General features: G+C 45.1%; 2 protein-coding genes across 36 annotated transcripts in view; one reads left to right on the top strand and one right to left on the bottom strand.

The window, feature by feature from the left end:
- The window catches only part of Pex5l (peroxisomal biogenesis factor 5-like), a 213573-nt gene extending 200159 nt beyond the window's left edge, over positions 1-13414 (top strand). For all 32 annotated transcript variants that reach the window (XM_087617022.1, XM_087617016.1, XM_087617006.1 and 29 more), the window contains 6 exon segments: positions 1170-1313; positions 2186-2256; positions 3603-3800; positions 4954-5119; positions 5462-5619; positions 7064-13414. In XM_087617022.1, the coding sequence (XP_087473148.1) occupies positions 1170-1313; positions 2186-2256; positions 3603-3800; positions 4954-5119; positions 5462-5619; positions 7064-7268 (942 nt within the window). In that variant the 3' untranslated portion in view covers positions 7269-13414.
- Positions 13415-19521: 6107 nt separating this feature from the next.
- The window catches only part of Usp13 (ubiquitin specific peptidase 13), a 110744-nt gene continuing 102665 nt past the window's right edge, over positions 19522-27600 (bottom strand). For 2 of the 4 annotated variants that reach the window (XM_087622044.1, XM_087622047.1), the window contains exons 20-21: positions 25253-25337; positions 19522-24413 (exon numbers count right to left, since the gene is read on the bottom strand). In XM_087622044.1, coding sequence (XP_087478170.1) covers positions 24401-24413; positions 25253-25337 — 98 coding nt within the window. In that variant the 3' untranslated portion in view covers positions 19522-24400. 4 annotated transcript variants of the gene reach the window in all.

Raw genomic sequence — 27600 nt, 5'->3', positions numbered from 1 at the left:
ACACACAAATATGCATGAACACACATGTATGGACATATGTACATATACACGCATACAATTTATTGATAAAATTTACCTCATGGTTTAGGGATATGAATATTCAGTCCTGGATAATGGTCGCATGACATTTTTCTCAATGTAGCAAATACTTGTATAGCATGTACTTTGCCCCAGGTATGTGTCAAACATCTCTGACTTTAGGGAATCTACAGTCAACAGTGCTATTCAAAATGTCTGTTTACAATGATCTCTGTCCCTCAAAACATAAATTTTAAAAGTAACTTCCTTTCCCACGAAGTAAAAATCAGATCTAAGTAAGGAAGACCCTGTGGTTCACCAGACGCTAGGCTATAATCCACACATGAGACCCGACCTGGCCCATCACCCTGTGAACAGACAGATCTTCTGGCTTTTGACAGTGTTTCTCCTTTCCAAGCACCTGTGGAAGATGAAGGCCGCCATGGTACTTCATCAACAGTTGTGTTTGTGTCACTCAAACCAAAAGGATTTTATGAGATTTTGTGCCAGTTGGTCAGCAACAAATGATGGTGTCGAATATTAAAGGGGATATTTTAGGCCGAAAGGAAATCAGCTGCATGCGTATGGTCTGAAACCAGTCCATGGCCTTTCTCTAAAGCATTCGTTCTTCAGTCTAGCACAAAGTAAGAAACAAAGGCAAACAAATCCAGAGGCATGAAGTTTTCACTGTAGTTTTATGTGAAAACAAAAATTCACCTTTGAGACAGTGGTTTGTTTTGTAGCCCAGGCTGACTGCAAACACAGGGTGATGCCCCTACCTATCTCCATTGTTCAGAATTCTAAGTATCAGCCGCCATGACACTCAATTTTTTTAAGTAACCAAAATGTCCATCAATCAGAATGGCTAATTAATGATCACATACCTATTAAATAATTTTGGATGTCAAAGGAAGACCACAGTCCAAAACCAAGCAGAGCCAAATTTGTAGACTGAGTGTGGGCCTTTTGCCTAATGGGCCTATGCATAAAAAATCCTAGATGAGTGTTGGCACATTTTGTGTTAGATCTTTTTAAAAGATGCTATTTCAGTAAGAGCACCTGTAACCCCCATGAGGCAACAAGTCGTTCAGGGATTTACTGGATGTAAGAAGACGTGGAACGGTCATGCTGTGGCCTCTTCTGTGTCACAGGGTTATTACTTTCACACTGAAAATCCCTTCAAGGACTGGCCTGGAGCATTTGAAGAAGGCTTAAAAAGACTGAAGGAAGGGGACCTGCCCGTCACCATCCTGTTCATGGAAGCAGCGATCCTTCAGGACCCTGGAGACGCTGAGGTGGCATTGCCCTTCACTCTGTCCATACTGGGATAGTGCCCATGTGTGCTAAGGGGTCAGAATGAGACGGGGCACTGCAGGGTGCATCTTCAAGGTTTACAGAGATCCACTTGGCTTGGGCTGATCGTGTTAGAACTCGATATGTTGCCTGCTCTCCAACTGAGCTGCTCATCTTTGAGATCCAGAGCCCCTAAAGATAAAAATTGAGGACAGAAAACACAGAGATAGCCAACTTGGTGCACACCTTTCATCCTAACACAGGTAGAGCAGAGGCAGGCAGAGCTCTGTGAGTTCAAGGCCTGCCTGATCTACATAGGAAGGTCTAGGCCATCCAGGGCCTCATGAAACCACTCAGCCTTTAAAAAAGAAAAGAAAAGAAGAAAAAGAAAAAACAGCAAGCATGAGGCTCAGCCTGTGGTTTTTAGGAAGGAATATGGCTTTTGTCTGGGTCTCAAGTCACACCATATATCACCCTTGATTTACTCTCCCAACATTTATGGGATGTCTACTGTGTCCTCAAAACCACACTAAGTCCCAGCATACAGTTCTGAAGAGTTGGGGAAATGTACAGGGGTTAAGAAGACACCTTTGTGGTATATATCTGGAGGACCGAGTAAATAAAGTAGGGGATCACAGAGAAGTAGAGCTGGGAGTGCGAGGCTGGCCCTCCCTTCAAGTAGCTTCCCTGTAACTAAGTTTCCTCCCCACAGGGGATCACAGCTAAACTAACTAAAATAGCAAGCAAGACTGCTTTACTTTGCAATGGTAACAGTCTGTTTTATGTTTGTTTGTCTGTTTGTCTGTTTTCTTGTGTTGGTTTGGTTTGGGCTTTTGGTTGGTTGGTTGGTTTCCTGTTTGTCTTGTTCTCCCAGGCATGGCAGTTTCTTGGTATAACCCAGGCCGAGAATGAAAACGAACAGGCAGCCATTGTCGCCCTCCAGAGGTACATGAAGCTAAGTTCACAATTGCGTGCTGGGGACAATTGTGTGTGTCTTTGAGCTCTTAGAATTGGTCCAAGGCATGTGCTGGGCTGCCAAGTGCCACACCTATGTGGCTCTCAAGGGATAATTTTCCCAAACCCTTGAGAAGAATTTTCCTTAATGCTTCTCATTCTACATGTTGATCAGCTCATGTTCACATCTCACAGCACAAGTTGGCTGGGGCATTGTATTTTCCTTGACAGCCTTTTCCTGAGAGATGCTGGAAATGAGGGGATGCCAAGACCTCTTAGCGCATGTAAAACAGAGATAGGATTTAAACCCCTATCCCATGATGCAAATTCTAGAGCACTCTGAATGGGTCATTCTTAAACCTGCATGCAACGCACATTGGGATTATTTTGTAAGATGTCTTTAAAACTCCCAGGAATCATGATTGACTTGGTTAGGACTGAGGAAGCGTCATTAGCACTAAAATCTCCAAGGGGATCCTGACACCCACTCAGAGTTTGTGGCTGAGTTTCTGAGGTACTGGGCACTTGCTTCTCCAAGTTTTAAGCAGATCCTTCCGGCGTCTCCAGCATCTGTGGGTGTGTCACCCTGGGAGCCACTGCAGCCCCCAGCGCTAGAATGGATGTAGTGCAAAGTCCCTATTTTGCACTTCTAAGTTTGGAAATTCCTGGCAGAGGCCGGTAGAAAGGAACTCAGGGGACAATAGCCTGGAACATCTATAAGCCTCTATTCGTAATCTAGAGACAAAGACATCAGCCTCTCCTTTGCAAAGCACTGTACAGCCTTCCATCTCTGCGCACCAAAATTTTGTGCAAATCCAATTAGGGGAGTTAAGATAATACGGCTACATCTAAGTAATATTCCCTTTATACCATATAGCAACCACACCTCCTTTGGCTTTAGAAAAGCTTATTCACAAAACCAGAACTGGGAAAATAGGCAGTACCAGCTGCTGTTGCAGAGGACTCTGGATCAGTTCTCAGTACTCGCATCATCTCAGTAGTTCACAACCATCTTTAAGTCCTTTCCCAGGAGTCCAGTGCCCTCTTCTGCATTCCATGGGCACCATGCTCAAACATGGTACACAGATACACATGCAGGCAAAACAGCATACATAAAATAAAATGTTTTTAAAAATAAAATTACAAATCCAGCTGTCATGAGGATGTTTTATCCTCTTTAAAACGAATCTTTGGTCTGGGTTTTCATTTGGAGAAATAAAGTACTTTGCAGTGACTTGACATAGATCAATTTAACCTCTGCAAGTTTTAATTAATGAAGGTTTCCAGGCTGTGTAAAATGCCTCTCTGTAACCGTTGGTGCTTTGCCTTCTCTCGAGGTGCCTGGAGTTGCAGCCCAACAACTTGAAGGCTCTGATGGCCTTGGCTGTGAGTTACACCAATACCAGCCACCAGCAGGATGCTTGTGAGGCGCTGAAGAACTGGATTAAGCAAAACCCAAAGTACAAGTACCTTGTGAAGAACAAGAAAGGCTCTCCAGGCCTCACGCGGCGAATGTCTAAATCCCCAGTTGACAGGTTGTCCTCACTCTATGTGGAATCCTTCTATTAAGTGTCACAGGACAACTGAAATAAGCATCTTATAAGGAAGAAATGTTTATCTTAGCTCACATTCTTAAAGAATTAGACAGCGGTCAGTTAGTCTATTGCTTTAAGAATCGTGATCTGGTGATGCATCAAAGCAAAGACACATGGTCAAGGAGGTAGCTCCTCGCGGTGGCTGGGAAGCAAGGGGGCTGTCAAGTGTGTCAAGTCCTTCACACACTGCTTCCAGGACCTGACTTCCTTCCACTGGGCCCCACTTTGCAAGATTCTGCCACACTTCCACAGAGTTACAGGCTGGTGTTTTGGAGTTACAAACACATCTCCAAGCCCCAGAAGCTGTCCTTTAGAGATAATAACAAGCATCACAACCATTCATAGATATTTACCCACCTACTGTACTTCAAAGCCAAGGGCTTGGGAGTTAATACCAGTACTCTAAGAACTAGGGGTGCGTAGGCCTACATCCCTTGTCAGTGGAAATCTGTCTCCTAAAAGTTTAACAATGAATCCCAGTGCTAACTCCTTCTCATTGAATCCTTGGTCAGTTCAGCTTCAAGGATCAAGCACTGGCAAGCACATGGTCCACAGTGCTCACCCCATGAGAACCTTAATGTGGCTTGCATATGTGTTTTATTGCATATTTATGACTATTGACCATGTTGTTTTTATCATTCAGCATTAATAGTCCTCTCACTGAGCTAAGATATATATATGCCTTTTTTTTAGTTTTGACAGAGATGGGTGTTTTGCCTGAACATAGACCTGTGTACCCAGGGGCACACCTGGTACCTGCAGAGGCCAGAAGATGATGTCACTCCCATGAGACTAGAGTTACAGATCACTGTTAGCCACTATATGGGTGCTGGGAAACAAACCTGGGTCTTCTGCAAGAGCATTAAGTGCTCTTAGCCATTGAGTTGTCACCCGGACTCTTAAACTTTTCAAGGAAAACTTTTCACTTTGGGGCAAGAGGGATAACTTAGCAGTTAAGAGACCATAGTTCTCTTCCAAAGGCCCCAAGTTCACTTCCCAGCAAGGATATCAAATACTACATAGCCTGGAGCCTGTAACTCCAGCTCCAGGGGTTCGAACTTCCTGAGCACTGAATCGGAGTCCTCTTTCGTAGCTCTGTCCTGGAAGGGGTGAAGGACCTGTACCTGGAGGCTGCCCACCAAAATGGTGACATGATCGACCCAGACCTGCAGACGGGTCTTGGAGTTCTGTTCCACCTGAGTGGAGAGTTCAACCGAGCGATCGATGCATTTAATGCTGCCTTAACTGTTCGGCCAGAGGTAAGGAATCCCAGCAGGGCTGGGGGTTTGTAACAAACAAGCGTTTGCAGGTGAATTACTTTTACATTTTACCTCTGCCCCTAGCGATTTCAAGTAGACGTGCACACACCACTGTGCTGTCCATACCAAAATGTCTAAGACAGAAAGGTTAATTACAAGATAATCAAATGACCACCGCCCTTTGAGGAATAAAAGTCCTTTTTACCAAGTTAACCCGGGAGAAGTTTTATTAATTCCACTCATTACAGACGCAGTTCATAAGCACTCGGCCGTGGCTTCAGGGTTACGGGAACACTACCACAGTGCTCCTGGATACTAAAGAGCTCTGGTCTTTGTCATAAGGATTACTCGTTGTGGAACCGACTTGGGGCAACCTTGGCAAATGGAGACCGCAGTGAGGAAGCTGTAGAGGCCTACACGAGAGCACTGGAGATCCAGCCAGGTTTCATCCGGTCCAGGTACAACCTGGGAATCAGCTGCATCAACCTGGGTGCCTACAGGTGAGGTTTGCCTGCATTCACGTGAGTCGCGCGGTGACCCAGCGTCCGTGCACTTCTGTGTGAACTGTGAATAGTCAAATGTTTGATTTTTCGATTTGAGAAAACAAGAACCTTGGAGAGGGACAAAGCCAGGGGGACCTGGTAAAACTGCTGAGGAAGGTTTCAGATCCACTGTTTGGCAAAGCAAAAACAAATATACAGTTTGTTCTAAACCTGATGTATAGATAGAATGAGATGGAAAAGAGAAAAGAGAAACATTGTGGGTTTATTTTTAAAACGCAATAACACTAGGGAAGGGAATTTTTAAATAATGGGTTACTGTTTAAAATGTCCTGGCACAGTCATGGCCCCCAAAAGCTGCAAAGCCACTGAGTAGCCAGGAACTCAGCTGACCCCACTCCCACCCTGTTGTACTTCCTACAAACGATGAGACAGTCAAAGCCTTTGGAGAGCATGAGTTTTATCTGTCAGAAATTGAACTAGAGCGTTTAAAAAGATTTACTAGAACGTAATAAAACATTGTGTGTCATCAGCATGTGTGTAAAACATGCTTTACAAGAAAGTAATCACTTCCAAAACCAGACTGAGCTGAGAGAGAAGAGCAGCATCGTGTTGTGCTTTGGAAAACTACCTTAACTCTCGCTTCCTAGAAGCAGTTTGTTTCAGCCTTTGCATTCTGTCTGTTGGGCTGTCTCATATGCACGCTCCCTAGGCGTGGTGAGGTGTGTAGGCCAGCAGATGTGAGCAGGGGAGGGGAGCGGGGGAGGGGAGCAGTGAGCAGGTGAAAGTGAAAGGGTCAAGTGCCTCCCTCAGTTTGGTAATGAAAATCATGTGCCCTCACAAACCCCAGGCTCCCCAGACCACACTTGGAGAACTATTGATCTTTAACCATAAAAGCTTTTACAGAAATTAGCTCCAGGGCTCTCCCCAGCAAAATTCTGAAATGACTTCTGCTATCGCTATTATTCACAAAGGGACTGAATTTCAGCAAAGAAATTTGCCTAAGGCTCAACAGCTGGGACTGAAGCCCAGGTGGTCTAATAATGAAACTTAATCGCTTATTTCTGCCACTACCAGGCAAATTCAGATCACCTCACTTTGGGTGGTGGGGGACACATTTTTGTTCTTAAAGGCGGGGTATAGAGATTGTTTCTGCATGTGGACCACATCTCCAGGTCATTCCTGGAGCAGGGGCATTGCACTGACTTAGCAGTGGTTGTGTTAGCCTCCCTCCTAGCTAACTGGCTCTTCTTTTCTCATTCTGGTCCACTGTATTTAACAAAAGATGCTCAGCAGAAAATGGCTAGAGAACCTGAAAGTCACCAGGGATCCCAGTCGCCCTAGAGAGAACCAGGGCTCTGCACAAAAACAGCTTAAGCCGCTTGTTTGTTTTAGCAATCTTGAATTCACGGCAGTCTAAGATGTGCTTTTTCTCCCTTTTCAGAGAAGCGGTCAGCAACTTTCTCACTGCCCTCAGCTTGCAGAGGAAGAGCAGGAACCAGCAGCAGGTCCCTCACCCTGCCATCTCCGGGAACATCTGGGCCGCCCTCAGGATTGCGCTGTCGCTGATGGACCAGCCAGAGCTCTTCCAGGCAGCCAACCTCGGCGACCTGGATGTCCTCCTGAGAGCTTTCAACTTGGATCCTTGAAGGAAAAGAAAAGAAATAAAGGATAATAACGCCTCATCTGTGTTATTATACTAAAAAAGAGACAAAACTATTTTATTATGAACTTCCAAAAAAGAAATTTTTTAAGGATTAAAGCTGAGAGTCAAAAGGCCATGGTCATATAACCCAAGGGAATTGATTCCTACAGCCCCAGTCTCTGTTCAGACCCAAAAGCACAAAGTGAAGGCCGGGTTCCAGAGAAGAACTGAGATCCTCAGGACAAACCAAGATAAGGTAACTATGTTCTCTTCCAAATTGCAAGTGTACTTTGAGTGATGCTGCCCCTATCCCAGCCGGTGGCACATCTAAGGGACATTCGTGGGACATAACACAACAATCTGTCCACAGTCAGTGAACTCAGGCTGTCTCTAAACCGTCTCCCCCTTTTGAAAGACTGAACATAGTTTGGGCCATTTGCAAAAGGACATGGCTTCCCTCACGCCCATTCTAACTTTGACTGTAAGCCTTTGTTTTCAGAGAGAGAGAGAGAGAGAGCTTTGCTGGCAAAAGCAGTTTTTGCACTAGAAGTTTTTGCTGTTCCCAATGAAATCCTTTCTAGGGTTGTACATAAGCACTTTACTATGTTATTTATGCCTTGCCGGACTTCTGACTTGCTGCTCCAGTTTCTAACTCGGGGAGGGGGAAGGGAGTGTGGGGTTGAAAGATTTGAGAACTCAGAGTTGTTAGCTCAGTCAGTGGACCAAATAAAAAAGCTATAAGAATAGGTTTTTTTAAGTGTAGGGTTTGGAGGGTGTGTTTGCACAGAATGTAAATATGTTAGCCCAGTTCTCTCTGTGTGCTTCCTGGGAGTCCATGGATCTCGGAGGGAAGCAAAGCTCGGATAGCATTCTCCCTGCAGAGGGGAGCTTGGTGATTCTGCGATTTCTAATGAGTTGTGTTGAACTGTTTTCCTATCCTGTTTTCCTGGCTTTCTAACTGCCTTGCACAACGATACTTCCTTTAAACCGTTACTATTCCAAATGGTATTTCTTAAGCGTGATAAATACAATGTTCCTAAAGTTGATGTGTTTCCTGGGTTCCGTACTAACCCCCACTGTCCATGTCCTCACATTGTAAGTGACAGAAGGCTCACATCTGTAACCCAGCAGCACAGAGCAGCAGAGGTCTCATCTGGAAGAGACAAGTAGCACTCAGCGAGAGCCAGGCCTTCTCCAATGGCCGAGAAATCTGACTTAATTGTTGGCCTTCTACATATTTCTCCAGATTACTTGGTGGGTGTTTGGCACTTGGTGGTCATTTCAAAAGATGCATTCATTAAAAAATTAGAAAAATGTTGGCAGAACACTAACCAAAGTAACATTTTGCTCAGCTCGAATTCTAGTAAATTACCCTATTCTTCTTCCCTCTGTAGCCTGCCTGCGTCCAGAATCATCCTGAAAGTAGTTTCATGCCCATTGCTTATTAATATCTCACTTTAGCTTCCAAACTTTGGGTCAAAGCCGATATTGACTGCAGAATCATCTACTAATGATAGAAAATGTGCCAGAGGCTGACCTCTCTGCCACTGTGCCATTCCCTGGATTGGGGGATGCCTGAAGTTCATAGGTCACTACAAGTCCTTGAAGCTCATCTATCACACAGGCTTCCTGGCTCACGGGGACAAGGTGATAAGACCACTGTAGTGGCCTCAACCTTCACTCTTCACTGCTAATATTCCTTATGGCAGAGCAGTAGCCCCAGGTTGGCAGCAGGCATTGGGAGGCATCGGGGCATCCACTTCTGGGCACGGAAACAAGTCACACACTTTCTAATAGCATCAAGAACAGCTTGACTGTATTTCGAAGAGCAGAATTTTCTAGACTCTTAGAAACAGATTGGGAAGACGTCTTCGGGCCATACTGCAGACAGTGGCCTTGCCTGCTGGGACATTGCTGATAGTGCAGTGACCTTTCCTGCCTTCTTTCTCACTCCAAGGGTCACATACTGACCATGTGACTCCCCCAGAGACCCCTACAAGCCTCTGAACCAAGGGTTCAAAGAACGTTTCACAACTCTTCTGGTCCTAATGCTCTCCGGGGCTCTCCATGGCACCTGGTCTTGCCAGGATGATGACCCACCTCGGCCTTGTCGCTTCACATGGAGATCAGTCACGGCCCGACTGGTACAAATATGAGAAACCCGATTTCATTTTATGATGCTGAGCAGTGTCAAATATGGTGGCCCAAGGTCCGTGTTGCCATCAGAAGACCAAGTCACTTCAAACTCCAGGGAGATGTTTTAGGGGACAATTAAGAGTGTTCCGCTCCACCATGAGGGAGCAGTGTGTAGGACCTTATCCACTCCTTCGGTTCTATCCATCACAGTCCAGATGTTTATAGGCTACCACTTGACAGGAAGTTCAAAGGCATCACCTAAGAGGGAAAGAGTTGCTATCCTAATGAGAATAAAAAATAATAACTAAAAAGTAAAACTTTGTATAAATAGAGCCCTAGCAGACACTAAGCAGTGAGCTTCAGTGTCTTCCTTCTCTGCTTCCCTCCCCACTCCCCATGCTTTTTAAATGCAGAACTGTTAGGGCTTCTCATCCTCTTGGCATGAAATTGCCTTGTCTCTTTCCATTTGAAACAGTGAGGCACTCTTCTGAGGCCCTCAGGAGAAGCCTGAGGATGACATTCATTCTTGGAGATGGCCTCAGTGGCTTCCCTGAACTGATTCCTCCAGTAAATTGGATGAAAATCCAGAGACCATTCTTATCGAACATCTCTATGCACAGAAGAGGCAGGATAGAGGGAGACTGGGGGTGTAGCTCAGTGGGTACTGTGTGTCCACCACTACATAAACTGACCATGGTGGTGTACATTGTAATCCCAGCACTTGGAAAGTTCAAGCAGGAAGATCCGGGAGCTTAAGGTCATCCTGGGCTGTAGGAGGCGCTGTAGAGACAAGGAGTGAAGAACCTTCTAAAGGAGTCAGTCTCTGTGATTCTGTGTTCTCTGCACTTCATTCTGACACCCCTCCCAAGGACGCACCAGAAACTTTAATAACTAACAATGAAGTGCACTTTCTCAGCCAGTCTGATTTCTGCCAGAATTGGGTAGGAATGTCCACGATATACGATATACTCACTCTCAGATTAACATACCATTTTCATTGAGAGGTTCTGTTATGTTGACTTGTAGATCGGTGTCCATAGTCTTTTACAGGGAAGTCATTCTGTGATATTCCCACCGTATGGGCTAGACTTGACCATAATTGTGGCCCATCTCACAGTTTCCAAACCTCTTAACATAGAGTTTACCTGTGCCCTCCTGGAGAAAGCAGAGAAAAGAGGATGCCCACTCCTCACTTGTCTCTGAATTGCTTAGGTTGAAACGCACATACATTAGTGTTGAGAGGAGGGTAGGGTCTTTTTTCCCCACCCTGACGTGCTTCTAAAAGCATTCTAGAAACCAGGTGTCTGGAAGATTTAATTTGTGTGCCACCTTTCTGAGACCTCTGATTTTGGAAAGGGATTCAGGGGCAACACCCATGACTTCAACCTTGTAACATAGCTTCACACTGGCTCCCCATGCAGAGTCCCTACCCTACGTCTCACATTGTTTATAGGACTGGCTGAATTAAGCAGTTTTGAACTAAGAGGTAGATCCATATATTTTTAAAGAGTGTTCATAGATCAACAATGGCATAAAGTTTGTAAAAAAAAAAAAAAAAAAGCAGATCAACTATGGCATAAAGTTCGTAAAAAAAAAAAGCAATTTTTTTAAAAAAGCAAAACATATAACCTCAGGTATAAAACTACTGCATGCATCAGTACTTAAAACCTGCCTATGACTATTAACCAAAGCATGCGAGATTACGTCACTGAATGTGAATTGGCCCACTCACGCCAAGCATGACTGGTGTCATAGGCTAGCTTGTGTTTCCATTTTTCTCAACAAGCAAGCACCTCCTAACCTTGTTCCAGTTTTTTCTCTTTGCTTTTTCCATCTCGTCTTTCTTGTAGATCATTGGCCTGCTATCATATTGGCATTGACCATGGCTCTCAGGTTGGTTCATACATTATGGCTGTCAGTCTCAGGCCCATTCTCTGAGGGACTCAGGTACAGACGTGGATCCTTGAAAACACACTTGAGGCTCAATAGAGCTAAAAGTATGAAAAGGCCACACAACTGTCACTGCACAAGAAGTTTTGAGCTTTAAATTCTTAATAATGGATTTCAGGTTTTCTTTTCAGAAAGTTTGGGAAGAAATAGAAAGCATTTGGGATTCTAAACTATCTGGGAAGGTTAAAGTGATGACACACACATGGAGATTGCCCTAAGCAAAGCAGACATGGGCCCTTAGTTTCCCATTGAGTGGTTTGTCACAGAGTAGCATGTAAAGTGTTGTTCAACTTGCACGGTCAAAGTCCCTCTCCCTTCATAAACTCCATTTGATCAACCTGATCACAAATGCTCAAATTTGGGGGTAGAAGATGGTTTGATTGTCAGTGGAAATGTCATTTCTGTGACTTTTTCTGTAACTCCAATTTTATGAAAAGGCCAGGAAAGGAGTGATTTAAGCTCAGTTCAATGAAGCTGGTGCTGGGGTCAGAGTTCCAGGGGTACAGTGCTTACCTACCATGTGCAAAGCTCTGGGTTTGATCCCACACAGCATTCAACTGGGCCTGGTGACACCCATCTGTAATCCCAGCACGTGGGAGGTAGAGGCAGGAAAATCAGGAAGTCAAAGACATCCTTGGCCATACAGAATTCAAGGCCAGCCTGTGTTATGTAAGACACTGCCTCGATAAATGAATAAATAAGGCCTTCAGGTCATATGTGAAGAATGCCCCATGCCCTCCAGAGACAACCCCAGAGTCTAAACTACCTTTCATACGCACACAGAGAGGCCACGTATGAAGATGTAAACGGTTAGAGCAAAGCAATAGTAAATCAAAGTGTGAGGCGTAATAGTCTCTCACACGGCGTGAGGATGCTCTGATTGCTGCAGAAATACCACATGACTGAGAGCAGTAAGGGGGGAGAACAAGGAAGCCGCCCGTGGCCGCGCTGTGCAATGCGTATCTTTGGGATCGGCTTTGGTTTGCCTTTGAATGGAGGGGAGAGGGAAATGGCATGCACACGATAGATGACTTGAATTGTGTCATTCAAGCAGTGTGTTCGTGTTACTGTCAGTGAAAGGACACAAGCCTAACTCATCAAATTCCTTCTTTTCCCCCATATCTCATCTGACCCAAACCCTTCTCAATTTTCATCACCCAAATTTGTTTACATCAGTTGAGAAAAACAACTGATCAAGTCAGTAAACTTTTTACAGCCTACGAGAAGCATTTACTACTTAGAAACATTTCTATCTATTTTCTATATCTGTGAATACTGCGTATCTAATCTAACCTAAGAATTGTGTTTTAAGAAAAGCGCAATGATGCTACCTTATGATGCTCAATGTTTAAAATCTTGGGATTTCATTTTCAAGCTGAAATAGGTAACAGAAAAACTTAACCTTAAATGTTTACATTGAATTTCTAAATTAATACCAATTCCAAATTAAGTGATCTATGCTCAATTAAAGGCCATGGGGAATTTGAAACTTATTGGCATTCTATGAGATACTATTTCTGTGGCATAGTGAATAATACACAGACTATTCTGCCATGTAGTAAGCCTTCAGTGTAGTCTTTCTCTGCATTGCCTTTTGGAATAAAACTATGTATCCTAACCATGTATCCTACTGAAATGTTAATTCACAGATGACCTATAATTTGCCAAGTACTGAGCTTAAGGTAGTGCGTTTATACTTTATTGAAGGCTCGCCTTCCTTTTTCACATTATTAACCTGTATTTACATTTGTGTAGTTTTAAACTATGTTTCCAAATAAACTTTGTCTGTGGCTTCATGGTCTTTTCAGAACTCTCTCAAGAAGGGATTTGGGGTCAGACCACTTAAAGTCAAACAGAAACCAATTACTACTGCTTTAAGAAGCCTTTCTGTCGAATATCACAACATATAATTTTGCATGAATTATCTGGAAAGCAGGAATGCATTTGTAGACAAAGAAAACACCTTGAAAACCATTTTCCTTTGTTAATTTTTTAAGACTAAAATATTAACCTGAAATCGAAATTTGTGATCTTTTTAGAATAAAAGCATTAAAATATGTGTCACTTCAGGGTCTTTCTTGGAAGGGGCTTAGTCAGACAATAAATAACTCTGACTACACGCAGGTTTTCTCCTAGTATAAGACATACCTAGACTATAATAAGCACTCATGTCTGTCAAGTGGGAGAATGGGGCAGTGAGGAATTATGAGAGGGTCCTTATTGTTGGGACCATGTGGGCTCAGATTCTAACCCAGAGCCAGCTGAATGGAGTGAGGGGACAACATTCCTGGAAGAGTCAACAGCTAATACCAAGGTGGGAATGAGCTTGGTGTGCGCTCATGTAGGAGACCAAGACGGCAAGGGCTGGAAGCAAGGAGGTTCAGAGATGCCAGGTACAGTGGCGGGACCCAGGGAGACCTTCTCTCAGAGTAGGGCAAAGGGCAGCCCTGAAGTCTGTTTCCTTCCTGCCTGGTTAGGTTGACATTGAAGGTAGCCACAGGGGGCCTGAACTGGCACTCATGCCTCCCCATAACTGACCCTTCTTGAATTCAGGACCCATTTGGCTTTGGTGTCTTCCATTCTTTTCTCCAAAAAGTCAAGTTGTGCATCCTCCCCCCCCCCCGGCCCCGACAGACAGACAGACAGACAGACAGACACACACACACACACACACACACACACACACACACACACACACTTTACTGTTAAGTTATAACAGCACACTAATATGCCATCCAGTGGCAAACTGAAGCTTTACTCCCACCTCAGATTAACCTGGTGCTTTTCAAAAGTCTCCTACCAAGAGGCCCTTGGTCCTGTCAAGGCCCCAGTCAGGGCGGGGAGGCAAGAGGAAGTGGGCGGGTGGGTGAGGGGCGCCCTCACAGAAGTAGGGAGAGGGAGGATGGAATAGCGGGTTTCTGGAGGGGAAACCAGGAAAGGGGATAACATTTAAAATGTAAATAAAAAGTATCCAATAAAAAAAGTCTCCTACCTCCACTTTTTAAACATCAGCTGTACATAACTATTATTCCAGAAATAGCTCCTTCTCTCCACGTGTATGAAAAACCAACCAAAAAGGTTTAAAGCGTTCTTTACGATTTTATTTGTTTCTGTGTGTATGTATGTGTGTATGCATGTGGAGGACATAGATCAACCTTGGGTGTTTTCCTTTCCACAACTTTAAAATGTTTGTGTGTGTTTGGGGGCGGGGGTTGTGTGTGTAAGATGTCTGTGTGTATATGTGTGTGCGAGGGAGATGTATGTGTAAGATGTGAGATGTGAATGTATGCGTAAGATGTGTGTGTGTGAGGTGTGCATGTGTGTGCGTGTGTGTGTGTGTGATATGTATATGTGAAATGTGCTCAAGTAAGCCCACTTGCACTGCTCATCAGAGGGCATCAGGTCTCCAGGAGCAAGAATGAGAAGCCATGGGGTTGGGGATTTAGCTCAGTGGTAGAGCGCTTACCTAGGAAGCGCAAGGCCCTGGGTTCGGTCCCCAGCTCCGATAAAAAGAACCAAAAAAAAAAAGAATGAGAAGCCATTGTGAGGTTTCCTGACACACCATTCTCTCTATAAGAGCAGCATTCCTTCCCCCTCCCCACCCCCCCTACCTCCGAGCCATCTCTGCCCTCAGTCTCTAACTGAGCCTGGAGCTCACCATTACAGGAAGACTCTGGCCAAAGAGCCCCAGGGTTCCTCTCATCACTGCCTCCCCTGGACACCTCACTTGGCTTTTTATGCAGGTCCTGGGATTTGAACCTGGGTCCTCATGCTTGTGTGGAAAGCACTTTCATGACTGAGCCATCACACCGACCCCTTCATTTTTCACAGGTCTCCCTAAACTATACAGACAGACAAACTTAAAAGTTTGTATGATTATTTTATTTCATATTTTATTATTTTTATTACTATTACTAACTTTATATTCCATGCCAAAAAAAATTACTGCTCACTAACTGGTTTGTTATGTTTAACGGTTTTGTTTTGTTTGTTTTAGAGCGCTCTGGGTTTGAGGTTTGTTGTTTCGTTCTTCATGCTGAGGGCTCTTCCTAGAGCTGTGTACTTGCTAGGCAAGCACTTCAGGATTGGACTGCCAGGGCGCCTGGTGATCGGATCCACCCGTCTTCATTTGGGGAAATGATGGCGAATTCTAGTGCTCGTCTTTGAAGAACTAAACTGAAACTAAACCCAAAGCTGGCTGCTTCTGAACTTTCTTACCTGAGCTTAGATGGATGGAGATTGATTCCTTCCATACAACCTGCTGAAACCTGCTTGGGCCAGTAGGTGCTTCTACTTTGAGCTTTGCACCATGCTCCACAGCGCCCCCCAGCCCCCTCCCCCGCTCTCCCCACTGTTAATTTTACCCACTCCATAGCTGATTCTTGCAAATGAAAGAGGAGCAAAGCAGTCCGGTGAGAGGCCTCCCAGATTCAATGCTAACTGAAAAGCACAGCTGCCCTTCAGACCTGCCAAACCCGGTCCAGGAAAGGGCAGGCTTCAGAGAGAGAGCCAAGGTCATAGCCAAAGTCTGCTGCTTTCGATTAAAAACTGAAATCAAAATCATTCAGATAGTGTGATGCCTGCCCATCATCCCAACACTCAGGAGGCCAGGGCAGGATGGTGGGTCCGAGACCAGCCTGGGCCTCACAGAACTTGTCTCAAAAAAAAAAAAAAAAAAAAAAAAAAAAAAAAAAAAAGGAAGGCAGAATGATAGCATCTGTCAACCCCACTGATCTGATCACCAGGGCTGATCTGGCTGGCTAGCCTTGTCCCTGTCCCCCTCACTGCACCATGTATACCCCTCCCTCACTGAACACTCAACTTCTCCCAAATAGAAAAAAAAATCACTTTTCAACAAGGGTATACAAGTACGAGAGAGAGAGAGAGAGAGAGAGAGAGAGAGAGAGAGAGACTTCTTCTCATAATATATATTTACAAAGTCTGACATAAAAATAATGTCTGCAAAAGAAGACTTATGATGGCGAAGGTCTGTACTGATGACTCTGCCCTCATAAAATATTAAGAACTGATACCAATTAAACTTAATTTCATTCAAATAGAAAAAAATAGCAATTTTAATTTCATTCAATGACGGGGCTGGAGAGATGGCTCAGTGGTTAAGAACACTGACTGTTCCTCCAGAGGTCCTGAGTTCAATTCCCAGCAACCACACAGTGGCTCACAACCATCTGTAATGGGATCTGGTGCCCTCTTCTGGTGTGCCTGAAGACAGCAACCGTGTACTCACGTAAATGAATAAATCTTTGTTAAAAATTTAGTTCAATGGCAGACATTTCATACCTTCTCTCACTTCCAATCTCCCAGGTTTCCCCAGCCTCTGGGTCTCACTCCGTGCTACAGGACATGGGCTTTGCTTCTATCTCAGAGAAAGGTAAAGTGGGGAGAGAGGGAGCCACCTGCCGGTGCTGGCCCCACCTTCCTCCCTTGTCCCCCTTTCTATGGCTCTGTCTACGCCAGCCCCCATGCTGGCAGAAGACTCCATCCCATTCACCTGCTCAAGCCCAGGAGGCCTGCACCTCTTCCATGTCTTCATGTCAGCCCCAAAAGTTGGTTTGCTATTGCCCCACCCCCTTCCTCACACTTAAAAAACAAACACCTTCCCTTGAACCTATGCTTGTGTGCACCCCACCCACTTTTCTCTTGGGAGCAAATATCCTGGTTTCCTGGTCTAAAACATGCAGTTCTTCTCCACACATCTCTCCTGTGTCTTCGCTCTCTGACCATCCAGCCTAAACCTCCTAACTGTCAGTCAGATGGGTCGCAGCTCGACGGAAGACCATTACTGCTCCACACTCTAGAGTCTCACACCCGGCCTGCAGGACAGCTGGCCTCCTGGTACTATCATGCTCACTGCCGTCTACCAGTCCTGCTGAGCCTCCAGTGACTACGTGACAGAGCAGATAGGCCACCGCTGGGGGCTTCCACACCAGTTTTCCCAAGCACCCACCTGATGGGTCCTCTTCTTGCAAGTCCTGGCTCCGATCTTGTCTCGGCAATGCTGGGCACCTTATTTATCAGAACCAGCCCCCGTGCCCTGCTCCCTGCTCCATGCTCGCACAGCACCATCTTTTCACACCTCACAGAACATTACTTATTTTGTACATTCAGTACCTGGTGTTGCTAGGAAACAAATCCAACAAGGGCAAGGCATGTGTCTACTTTGTTTACAGACACAGTGTAAGCAAAACAACACATAGAACATGGTAGATATTTATTTATTGTTTGATGAGCCGGGATGCACAGATTTGCAAGTCAGCTGGCTAAATGAAAGTCTCCAAGAAAGTCTGTTTGGAAAGAAGTCATTAACTCTGGTGCACCACGTAGTTTAAAAACACTTCGGACCAAAACCACCATAGGCTTCGAGAACCATTTGTGCTAATGCGGTGATGTAAAATATCCTGTGTCCATCAAATGTCACATGCTCTTCACACCTCACCTGATGAATCACCGTACCCATTGTACAGGGGACAAGATCGATCAAGCCACATGAAAGTCAAGGGGAAGGGATCTGATGTTGATCCTGGGTGCCCCATTCCTGACATTCTACCTCCCTATCATTCATCCAGAGAAGACAGATTGCACCTTTTTCCTATTATATTTTCCTACAATTAATCAAGTCTGTCATAGACTACCTTTGAAAAGCTGAGCTGAAGACTCATGAGCTTGCAGTTGAAGGACGGGTGTGGCAGGCTCTCCTGTTCAGAGTGCTGGGATAAAGAGTAGCGGATGGCTTGCAAGCATTTTTCTCTGGACCAAAAAAATCTCACCATGCCAACCACCTGCTCCCTCTCACCCTTTTCACTGAAACTATGGCTGACACTGAAGTCGGACAATAATTGGGATTTTCAAAATACATAGGCTCATTCTTTTAAAACCTTTGAACAGCAGAGAGATGTATTTTCAAACAATAGCTAGCACACCCTGTGCTATTTTGCTGAGCAAAATAATGTTCTTACCCAAAGATATTACTAATGCCTGTACTCTATCCCTGTGTGTCTGGCATAACAAATGGAACTTTGTCGGTGCGACCAAACGAAACTCTTGGTTTATTTGCACAGGGGCTCTTGTAATCCAGGAGGAACCCTAACTGCTTACATTGCTGAGGACTTGATCCTCTGTTTCTAGCTCCCAGGTGTTGAGGCCACAGGAGTATACGGAGGTTTAAGGACTTTAAGATGGGAGTGGTCTAGATTACCGGAGTGAGTCAATGTAATACCAGGAGTCCTTATATGAGAGAGGCAAATGACCCATTCAAAGGAGACGTGAGCATGCCTGATATCAAAGCTGTCAGGATGCTGACAGTTTTTTAAGAAGAAAAAAGAAAAGGAAAGGAGGAAAGGAAGAAAGAAGGAAAGAAAGAAGGAAGGAAGGAAGGAAGGAAGGAAGGAAGGAAGGAAGGAAACAAAGAAACAAAGAAAGAAAGGGATGGGTGGGGGAACACCTCATAGAAGTGGTAGGGGAGATAGGATGGGGGTTTGTGGACGGGAAACCAGGAAAGGTTAAAATGTAAATTAAAAAATATCCAAAAAAAGGAAAAATAAACAAATATTTATTGCAAAAGACAGACAGACAGAAAGACAGACAGACTTGATTGAGACCATTCTGGAAACCACAGGAATAAATTCTTCCTGTCCCATGGTTTTAGCGTCAATAGAACCAGGGAGTGGATGTGTTGGGTTTTTTTTTTTTTTTTTTGGTTCTTTTTTTTTTTTTTCGGAGCTGGGGACCGAACCCAAGGCCTTGCGCTTCCTAGGTAAGTGCTCTACCACTGAGCTAAATCCCCAGCCCCGGATGTGTTGTTTTAAATCAAGTCTATTGCAATGTAGCAATAGGGAACTTTTACTCAACAGAAACATAGTGTCAGATATGCCAAATCACTGACATAGCATGCTCATACTGCTATTACTACTGGAGGACCAGGACCACAGACCTCTCTGTGTGGCTGGATACCCAACAGGGAAAAGCCAAATGTCAGCTTCCCAGACTGCCACCGTTCCAACCCTCCTTCAAGGTACAGACATCTGCCAGGGACAGAGAGCCGGGTCATATTAACAAGCCATGGCCAAAGACAGAAACAGGCATGGTCTCCAGTTCCCCGTTCTCCTGTGGCATTTTTCAAATGAAAAACAGACAAGAGCCATAAAGGGACCTGAGTTTGTGAGAATAGCTTTTAATTTAAAACTATCAAAGCAATAAATTATCCATCTCTTTCCGTTACAGCCAAGTAGTCTCCCAAACACTTGAAGTAGTTTCCACACCAACTGTGACTAGTGCAAAATAAATAAATACCAAGTCTTCCAGCCACCAACAGTAACACTGCTGAGCAGACGGACACAGGTCAGGCTCAGCCTCTGTGCAAGCGGAGGAGCTGAGATCCACACAGCCTTTCCACATGCCCAGCTGGGAACAGAATACAGGACACGGGGAGAGGGACCACAAGAGAATGTTGCCTGAATTGAAAGCAGTATGCCCAAACCTCTGCCCCAGCTAACATCCACAGCACCTGGAGGATGCTGGGAAAACAGTTGCTAATCTACAGGGCAGCACCGGAGCAAGGCCAAGAGAAGGCCACTGGGGGGCACACTGCTTTTGCAGCTGAAGGGGTGTGTGTGTGGGGGGGGGGTGTTTAAGCAAAATAGCCCCAGAACCTACAAGGTGGTTCTTGTGGTTTCTGGGCCTTGTCCAGTGCTTCATGCGCCCTCAACTCCAGCAAGACCATCTGTGTTGTTTTGATTCAGAGTCTCTGCAGGGTCCTGTCTCACTCATGGGATTTCACTGGCGACCTCTCAGTGCAGAACAATAATGGCTGGGCCTTAGGCACACTTCTGAATTGCTCAGTAGCCATGCTAAGAACAGATGGCAGTGGAAATGTTAATATTAAATTACCATCACATGCAGTCAACATCATTTGCAACAGTCATTCCGCTTGTTGAAGCTTTCCAAGTATTAGTGTGCGTTTTATGTATATGGAACAACCTCAGTATGGACTGACCAAGTCCCACCAGGCTAGAGAGCTACAGAGCCTGCCACCAACTATAAGGGCGATGAATTACAGAGGACTGTGCTGATTAGCTTGTGTTTGTTTGTTTGGGTTCATTTGACTCAAGCTAAGATCGTCTGAAAGAGGCAACCTCAACTGAGAAAATGCTTCCTTTAAGATCAGCTCGTGGGTAAGCCTACAGGACATTTTCTTGATTAATGATTGGTGAGGGAGGGCCCAGCCCAGTGTGGGTGGTCCTGGAAAGCAGGCTAAGAGAGAAGGGGGGAACAAGCCAGTAAGAAGCACTCCTCCACGGCCTCTGCCTCAGTTCCTGCCTTCAGTTCCTGCCCTGACTTCCCCTCCTGGTGGGGTGTTACTTTATAAGACCAAATAAACCCTTTCCTTCCCAACTTGTTTTTGTTCATCGTCTTTATTACACCAATGAAAATCAAATTAGGAGAGTAGGAAATCCTGGTGGCATCGAGTAGGTGGCACCCACCAGCTTCACAGCACAGACCTTGTTCTGTCCCCTGAGACACTGCCCTGACAGGCAGAAGCACATTATATCTAATGCCATCCTCTGTTCTGCTCATGTCTCCTAGTAACCCCACAGACTATGAAGATCTGTGATGAGATCCAGAAGCCACGGCATCTATGATGATGAAGACACCCTTTCTAGGACAGACAGCTTTGGCAGCACATATCTGGGGATGGGACTAGCAACAATGGAATCAGGATTTTAAAATATTGTGCATGTCAGAGCGAGCTGAGAGGCATTCTGAGACTTTTCCAAGAGGATGACATACATGCATTGCTGGTTTTGTTTGGAGTGGGGGGCAGTAGCAAAGGACCTCATAGACTGAAAAGTTTTGAGTTCAGGGTTGGGGGGAAGTGAGATTACCAAAGAAAATAGATCAGGAAGAAAAATGGGATGTGGACCAATGATGTCAGCAACCTACAAGCTAGAATAGCTGCAGACTCCAACACTGAAACTCCTGAGTGACCGCCACAGCTCATGTCTGATTCTGGACAGAACCACAGAAAAATAAACACAAAATGTAGTGGCCAGACAGAAGGAGACTTCACAGATTATCTGGTCTAACCTCCTGGTCCAGAGACAAGGGCCCAGCAGCAGTGAGACTCAGGCATGTGACACAGAGATGCTGTCAGGACATAAGCACACTTGTAAGTCTTCAGCTGAGGTAATGGGACCACAAAGGGATGCCGGGGAAATGGCAGGCACATTCTCTTGTAGGCTTGGGAAAACAAGCTCGTCGATTCCAAAATCCTGAAGGAACATTGATATAAAATGTCATTAAAATATGATTCTTCCCAGATTCTTCTCATTCAGAAGAAAAAGAAAACCTATACCAAGCTTGATTTCTGACTTGTTATTTGGGTATTTCGACCAACTGACAAAACAGATCCATTTTCCAAAGACATATTGGGAGTCTACACAAATGGATATCAAAAGATATTTACAGGAAGAAAGCTCTGTCCTCCACACAGATGCCTACATGGAGAGAGAGCCACACAATCACGCCACATCTCACACAAAAAGACTCCCAGCAGGTGGGTCAGCAGACACAGCCCACGTTGTTCCAGTTGTGGCCACAAGCGTCCCATTTACACACGTAAGATAAGTGATATATCCCACTGGTACTCTAGAGAGCTGGTTTGCCTATACCAGGAGACACATGCAAGCACATTTCTAACGAGAAAGCAAGGCACTGCCCACACCGGTGCGTCCAGCTCCTGATCTGAGTGAAGAATAGCACATATACAAAACCTTGCCATGAATAGCCCTTGTGTTTGTGAGGCAGGGAAAAGGCAGTCATTATCCACTTTCTTGAAGTATGTCTTGGCATCAGAAGGATTAATTTGCTTCTTCTACCTAATAAAATTAAACGGTTTATAGCCTAAAATCTTTAATGTGGATTTTACAATGTTGAGCTTGCAAAGTTTTATAAAAACTTCTTATTTTGTCCAAAATATATATACTATCTCTGACCACATTTGAATTCAAACCTCCTGAGAGTCCCCTACCCACGTGAAAGGCCTTTGCTTTGTAACACTGCAAACCAGCCACTGAAGGTCAGTCATTATCCTACCATATGTGGCCCTATAGGGACTACATTTGTAAGGCTGCTTGGTGTGTGAATTTCCACTTCAGGGTAGGGGCGCTGGTCAGGGACACACAGGACAGAGACTTAGGATCTCTGAGCCAAGCCTCAAAGGTGCCTCAGTGGGACAGTGTCAGAGAGAATCATGAGCTCCCTCCTGTGATGTCATTTATTCCCAAGTGGAAAACGCAACAGGTAAGTCAAGAAGACAGGAGCGCTCTCCAGTGGGGCCTACCACGTTCCACCTTCTGTTCATTGGAGGTTCTTCAGAATTAATCAAAGCCTGCTAGAAAGAGAGAGGTGTCACCTGACCACCGTGCGGATGAGGAGAATGAGGCACAGATGGAAGGACTGGCCCATAGCCAACTGAGACAGCACCCAGAAGTACCCAGGCCCGTGGCCCTGCCCCACAGCCCGGACTTACACGGGGTCTTCCTTGAGACAGGGCCCCAGGGTTTGAACTCTGACTGTTCAGACTCATCCCATCCCAACCCGATGCCTCTGCTTACTCAGCCCATTCCGTTTCTATTTCATCATTTTTTTCTGCAGTTCCTGCAAAGATCAATCAAGCAAGCACACATCAAGCAGACAGCAATAAATCCTTTCCCATCTGATCAATAACCTGAACTAGAAACTCCAGAGGCTGGAATTTGATGAGAAGTAGTAAGAAAATTATGGAGAGCTCTGGTTCCTCTCCACTGCACATCCACAACTCTGCTCTGATCTCAGACCACAGCTAGGACCCGGAAATGACAAGGAAGGAAGGCCCTGGCTTTGCAGCTGCAACAGAGGTGTTTCTGCAGCTTGCATCCTTAAAGCGCCCCAGGTTGTACCATGGGCCACAGCAGATAGGCAGTGAGGGCAGAGGTGAAGCTGGCCCCAGAGAAGCAGAGATGTGAAAACACAAGGAAGTTCAGGGACCAAAAAAATCAGACAAGCCACAGGCATCTAACGTGATCCCAGGGAGTAAGCAGGAGCTTGGGAGGCCAGTTATTTAACTAAAACTAAACACAAAGCTTTGAGGGAATGCCCTACTGAGGAAGAGATCCCATCTGCCCTTGGCAAAGCACAGTGACAAGACTTAGGCACCTGGCATCAAGGTCAAACGACACAGACCCTCATGAATGCCAGACAGCACTTAAGGGGCCACAGCTCAGCTCTCTGTACTTTAAAATCCAAGTGGGGAACTCACTTTTAACAATTGTTCCTGAGTTATAATTTTTAAAGATGTTTGCCTGCCTTTTCCAAATATGCCTAAAAGCAGCTATTTGGCCTTTGAACACCAATCCATCAGACGTACAGCAGACTACAAAGGTCTCTCTCTCTCTCTCTCTCTCTCTCTCTCTCTCTCACACACACACACACACACACACACACACACACACACACACACACTCACTCACTCATACGGTGTAATATAAAGTTTGACGTGATTTAAATTAAAAATAGCTCTCACTGCAGATGTCCTAGTGTGCACAGAACTTACTGTGGGAAATGAAAACAAAGTGCCACCAATAAAAGCCAGTCCAGGTTTTGATTTCCTATGTGGAAAAATTTTAAAAGTGGGCATTTTTCTCACTGGGGGGGGCCCTCACTGGTGACCCCCCCAAGTAGAAGAGAGGGGAAGACAGTGCCTCTCTGAGGGGCCGGTGGACAATGCCTTTGCTTCCGTCACTGTCTCCCTGAAGAGTTACAAAATCTCCCAGGACAGAATATCACCGCCAACAGAATTTTCTTCCCAGTTCTTCTCCAGAAGGCGTCGAGTGACCACGCTCTTGAAAGGAGCAGTAAATACCCATGTAGTCCTCCGCATCCGGCTGTCCCAACTTTTTTCCTTTATTTTTCCTTTTTCTTTTTTTTTTTTTCTTTTTCTTTTTTGGCAAATTATAAAGGTGTATGGCTTCTTCTCGCCAATTCTTGTGAGGTTTAGCTTGGTATCCTGCGGTAAAAGTACATATATCCCAGGTCTTTGGGGGGCCTTTCTGAGGCACAAACTTTGTGGTCATTGTAGATCACCCATCTGAAAACACAGAAGTATGTGTGGGTTTGTGTCAGCAATATCCCCATGGCAGGAGGAAGGCACTGTACACTGTGGAGGGGAGTCTCCAGTAACTCAGATGCTTTAATGTAAGGCCAAAACACAACATAAAAGGAACAGAATTTTGGTAAAGAACCACCCCCACTCCCACCCCTGCCAGGACAGTGTTTTTAACCCCAGGCTGGCCTCAAACTCCATAAGTAGCATAGGATGCCCTTGAACTGTGCACCAGTAACTGAGTAGGAAGCCCCAGTGTTTGTGTTTGTTAAACAGTTGAGCATACAACATGTCAGACACACGTGCATGCTTATAACATTAGTACTCAGGAGGCCGAGGCAGGGGAACTTCAAGTTAAAGACCAGCTAAGACTACAAAACAGGTTCTAGGCTAGCCTGAGCTACACAGAGACTCTGGTTTAAAAAGCAAAGGTGGAGGGGAGGAGTATGCCTCTTCAACCCACTATGAGAGGCTGCATGGTGGCACTCACCTTTAATCCTACCCAGCACTACGGAGGAAGAGGCAGTGGATATGAGTTCAAGAACAGCCTGCTCTATAGTGAATTCCAGACCAGCCCAGGTCTACATAATGAGTCCCTGTCTTAAAATAAGACAAAACAAAACAAAACAAGGCAAAGCAATGTAGGAAGCAGAAATAACATAAAAACACCAGTGCGATTAGTAAAGTGGCTGAGCCCAGGAGGCTGGACAGCATAGCGATCCACTACCTTCTAAAAGACTCACCGTCCCTCCTTCTTGATATGGCAAACATAATGGCCACTCATCGTAGATGTTCCCATGTGACTGATGAACGCAAACAACTCATACACTAGGGAAAGAAAACAATGCCGTTACAAGGCAGCAGTTGGGAGCCAAGCACGCTTCTGAACAGAGCCTGGGGCCAACAGGAGACTGGCTGACTATGTAGATTCACCATGCCATATCGATCACACACACTAGAGCACACACACAATATGGCAATGCACGCATGTACATACACACACACGCACACACACACATTCATACACACGTTCAGATACACACACATTCATACACACACACACACACACACACACACACACACACACTAATATGGTATGCCGCTATCAAAGTACAGCAAGCACTGTTGTGTGTGTGTGTGTGTGTGCACATACGCATGCACACATGCACATGCATGTGTGCTTGCAATCCCAGAACTCAGTAGGCTGAGGCAGGAGAATGCTGAGTTTAAGACTCTAACTCAAAAATAAAAAGGAAGAAAATGAAGTCAGAGCATAACCCTGAGGTTTGTACATTACTCTTATTTCCAGCAACCTTACAATGCCTGCTTGTCAGCTCTAAGGCTATCAATAGAGTCATTGATTTCCACATGCAGGACCATGTCACCTAGGTACTTTGTACTGGGTTGAGAAAGCTTCCTTTAACCCTGGTTTGCTGACTGTTTTCCCTCAGCCTTACCATCTCAATCAACGGCGATCCCAGTCTTCTAGTAACTTATGTCAAAAATCTCGATTAGCTCTCTCGCTCCTTATATCTTGCCAAATCACTAGTAAACCCAGTCACTATGTCCTTCAAAATATATCCAGAAGCCAGCCATCGCAGCCTTCTCCATTCATCCCCCTGGCTCCAGGTCACCAGGGCCCTACTCAGGACTGGTTACAAGTCCCCTAACTGATTGCTGCCCCTCCCTTCTCCCTGACAATTTGGACTACTCTGGGCATGGCTCCCAAAGTGGTCTTTCCTATCTTTGTTTATTTGCTTGTTTGTTTTTGCTTTTAGTGGACGTCAAACTGTGGTTGTTATTGTTCCCAATACCCTCTGGTGACTCCTACAGAGCTCCAGAACCTCTGATTCTCGCAACAGTCTATGAGATGCCCTGACCTCTTCCCATCTTTCCCATCACTTCACTAAGTTACTCTGGCCCCGAGTAGGGCCTCAAGCACACCCAGTGTGCTCTGCCCTCAAGCCTCCACACCTACTGTACCTTCTAGCAGCCAACGTTTTTCTTCAATCCTCACATGACTCAAGGCCTCTGCTGTGACCCAGAACCACCCACCTTATAAACCCTCACCTATCTCCCACCTCATGCCACTAGGGCTGTTGCTTCACCCTGCTTCAATTTCCAAACAACACCAAGTGCCACATGATGTCACATACTTATCTACCAACCGTTAGCTCAGTCTAGAACACAACTTGGCAAGGACTTTGTCATTTTTCTTGAGATACTCTAGTCATAGAGAAAAGTTATTTTTACGAGATATCTGAATATTTTAATAAGTGAAAGAGGCAAGTAACCCCTCTCATGTCCACACGTGTTTCTATAGCTTCTTACATTGTACACAGTTTTATCAACCTCATACCAACATGTAAATTTGGGCATACCCTGGTGAATCAATATTAACAGAAAATCAATCATCTGCTAAGTTTCTGTTGCTATCATATTGACTGGATGAAATGTTATCCTAGTTTAAAACTCAGAAGCCAGAAGAAAGACTTGCAATGACAGTCATCATAACTGGGATTCAGTTTTCAAAAGGGTGATCCGGAGATTTTAGATTTGTCTCCCCTCCTCTAAGCCTCCCTCTGGGCTAAGAACCCATTCTACCTCAATAGGCAGGAAATGCTACATGGGAACCTTTCCTTGGCACCATGCAACTTTGTAAGCAAACCTTTTTGGAACAATTCCATGTCAAATCGCGATTTTTCATCTGGAAAGACACAATGCTACTGTCGCCAAGTGCAGCTCCCTATAGGTGTTCACAAAGAGAGGATAGAGTATCCCCGAGACTTATCCACCCCACCAACTGTACCCTAAAACAGTATCGTCAACAGTTCAACAGAGCACTGAAGGAGCAGTCCCCACTCCAAGATTGCTCCTTAAAGCTTGCTTAGACTGGTTTCTTTTTTTTTTTTTTTTTTTTTTTTTTTGGAATCACATTTTTTTCTTTTTTTCTTTATTAACGTTAGTATTTCTTTTTACATTTCGATCGTTATTCCCTTTCCCAGTTTCGGGGCCAACATCCCCCTAGCCCCTACCCCTCCTCTTCTATATGGGGGTTCCCCTCCCCATCCTACCCCGATTACCGCCCTCC

This window comes from Rattus norvegicus, chromosome 2 (genome assembly GCF_021556685.1).
Source record: "Rattus norvegicus strain SHRSP/BbbUtx chromosome 2, alternate assembly SHRSP_T2T, whole genome shotgun sequence".
NCBI lineage: Eukaryota > Metazoa > Chordata > Mammalia > Rodentia > Muridae > Rattus > Rattus norvegicus.
Note: the sequence above shows the minus strand (reverse complement) of the source record. Positions and strands in the feature narration are given on the sequence as shown.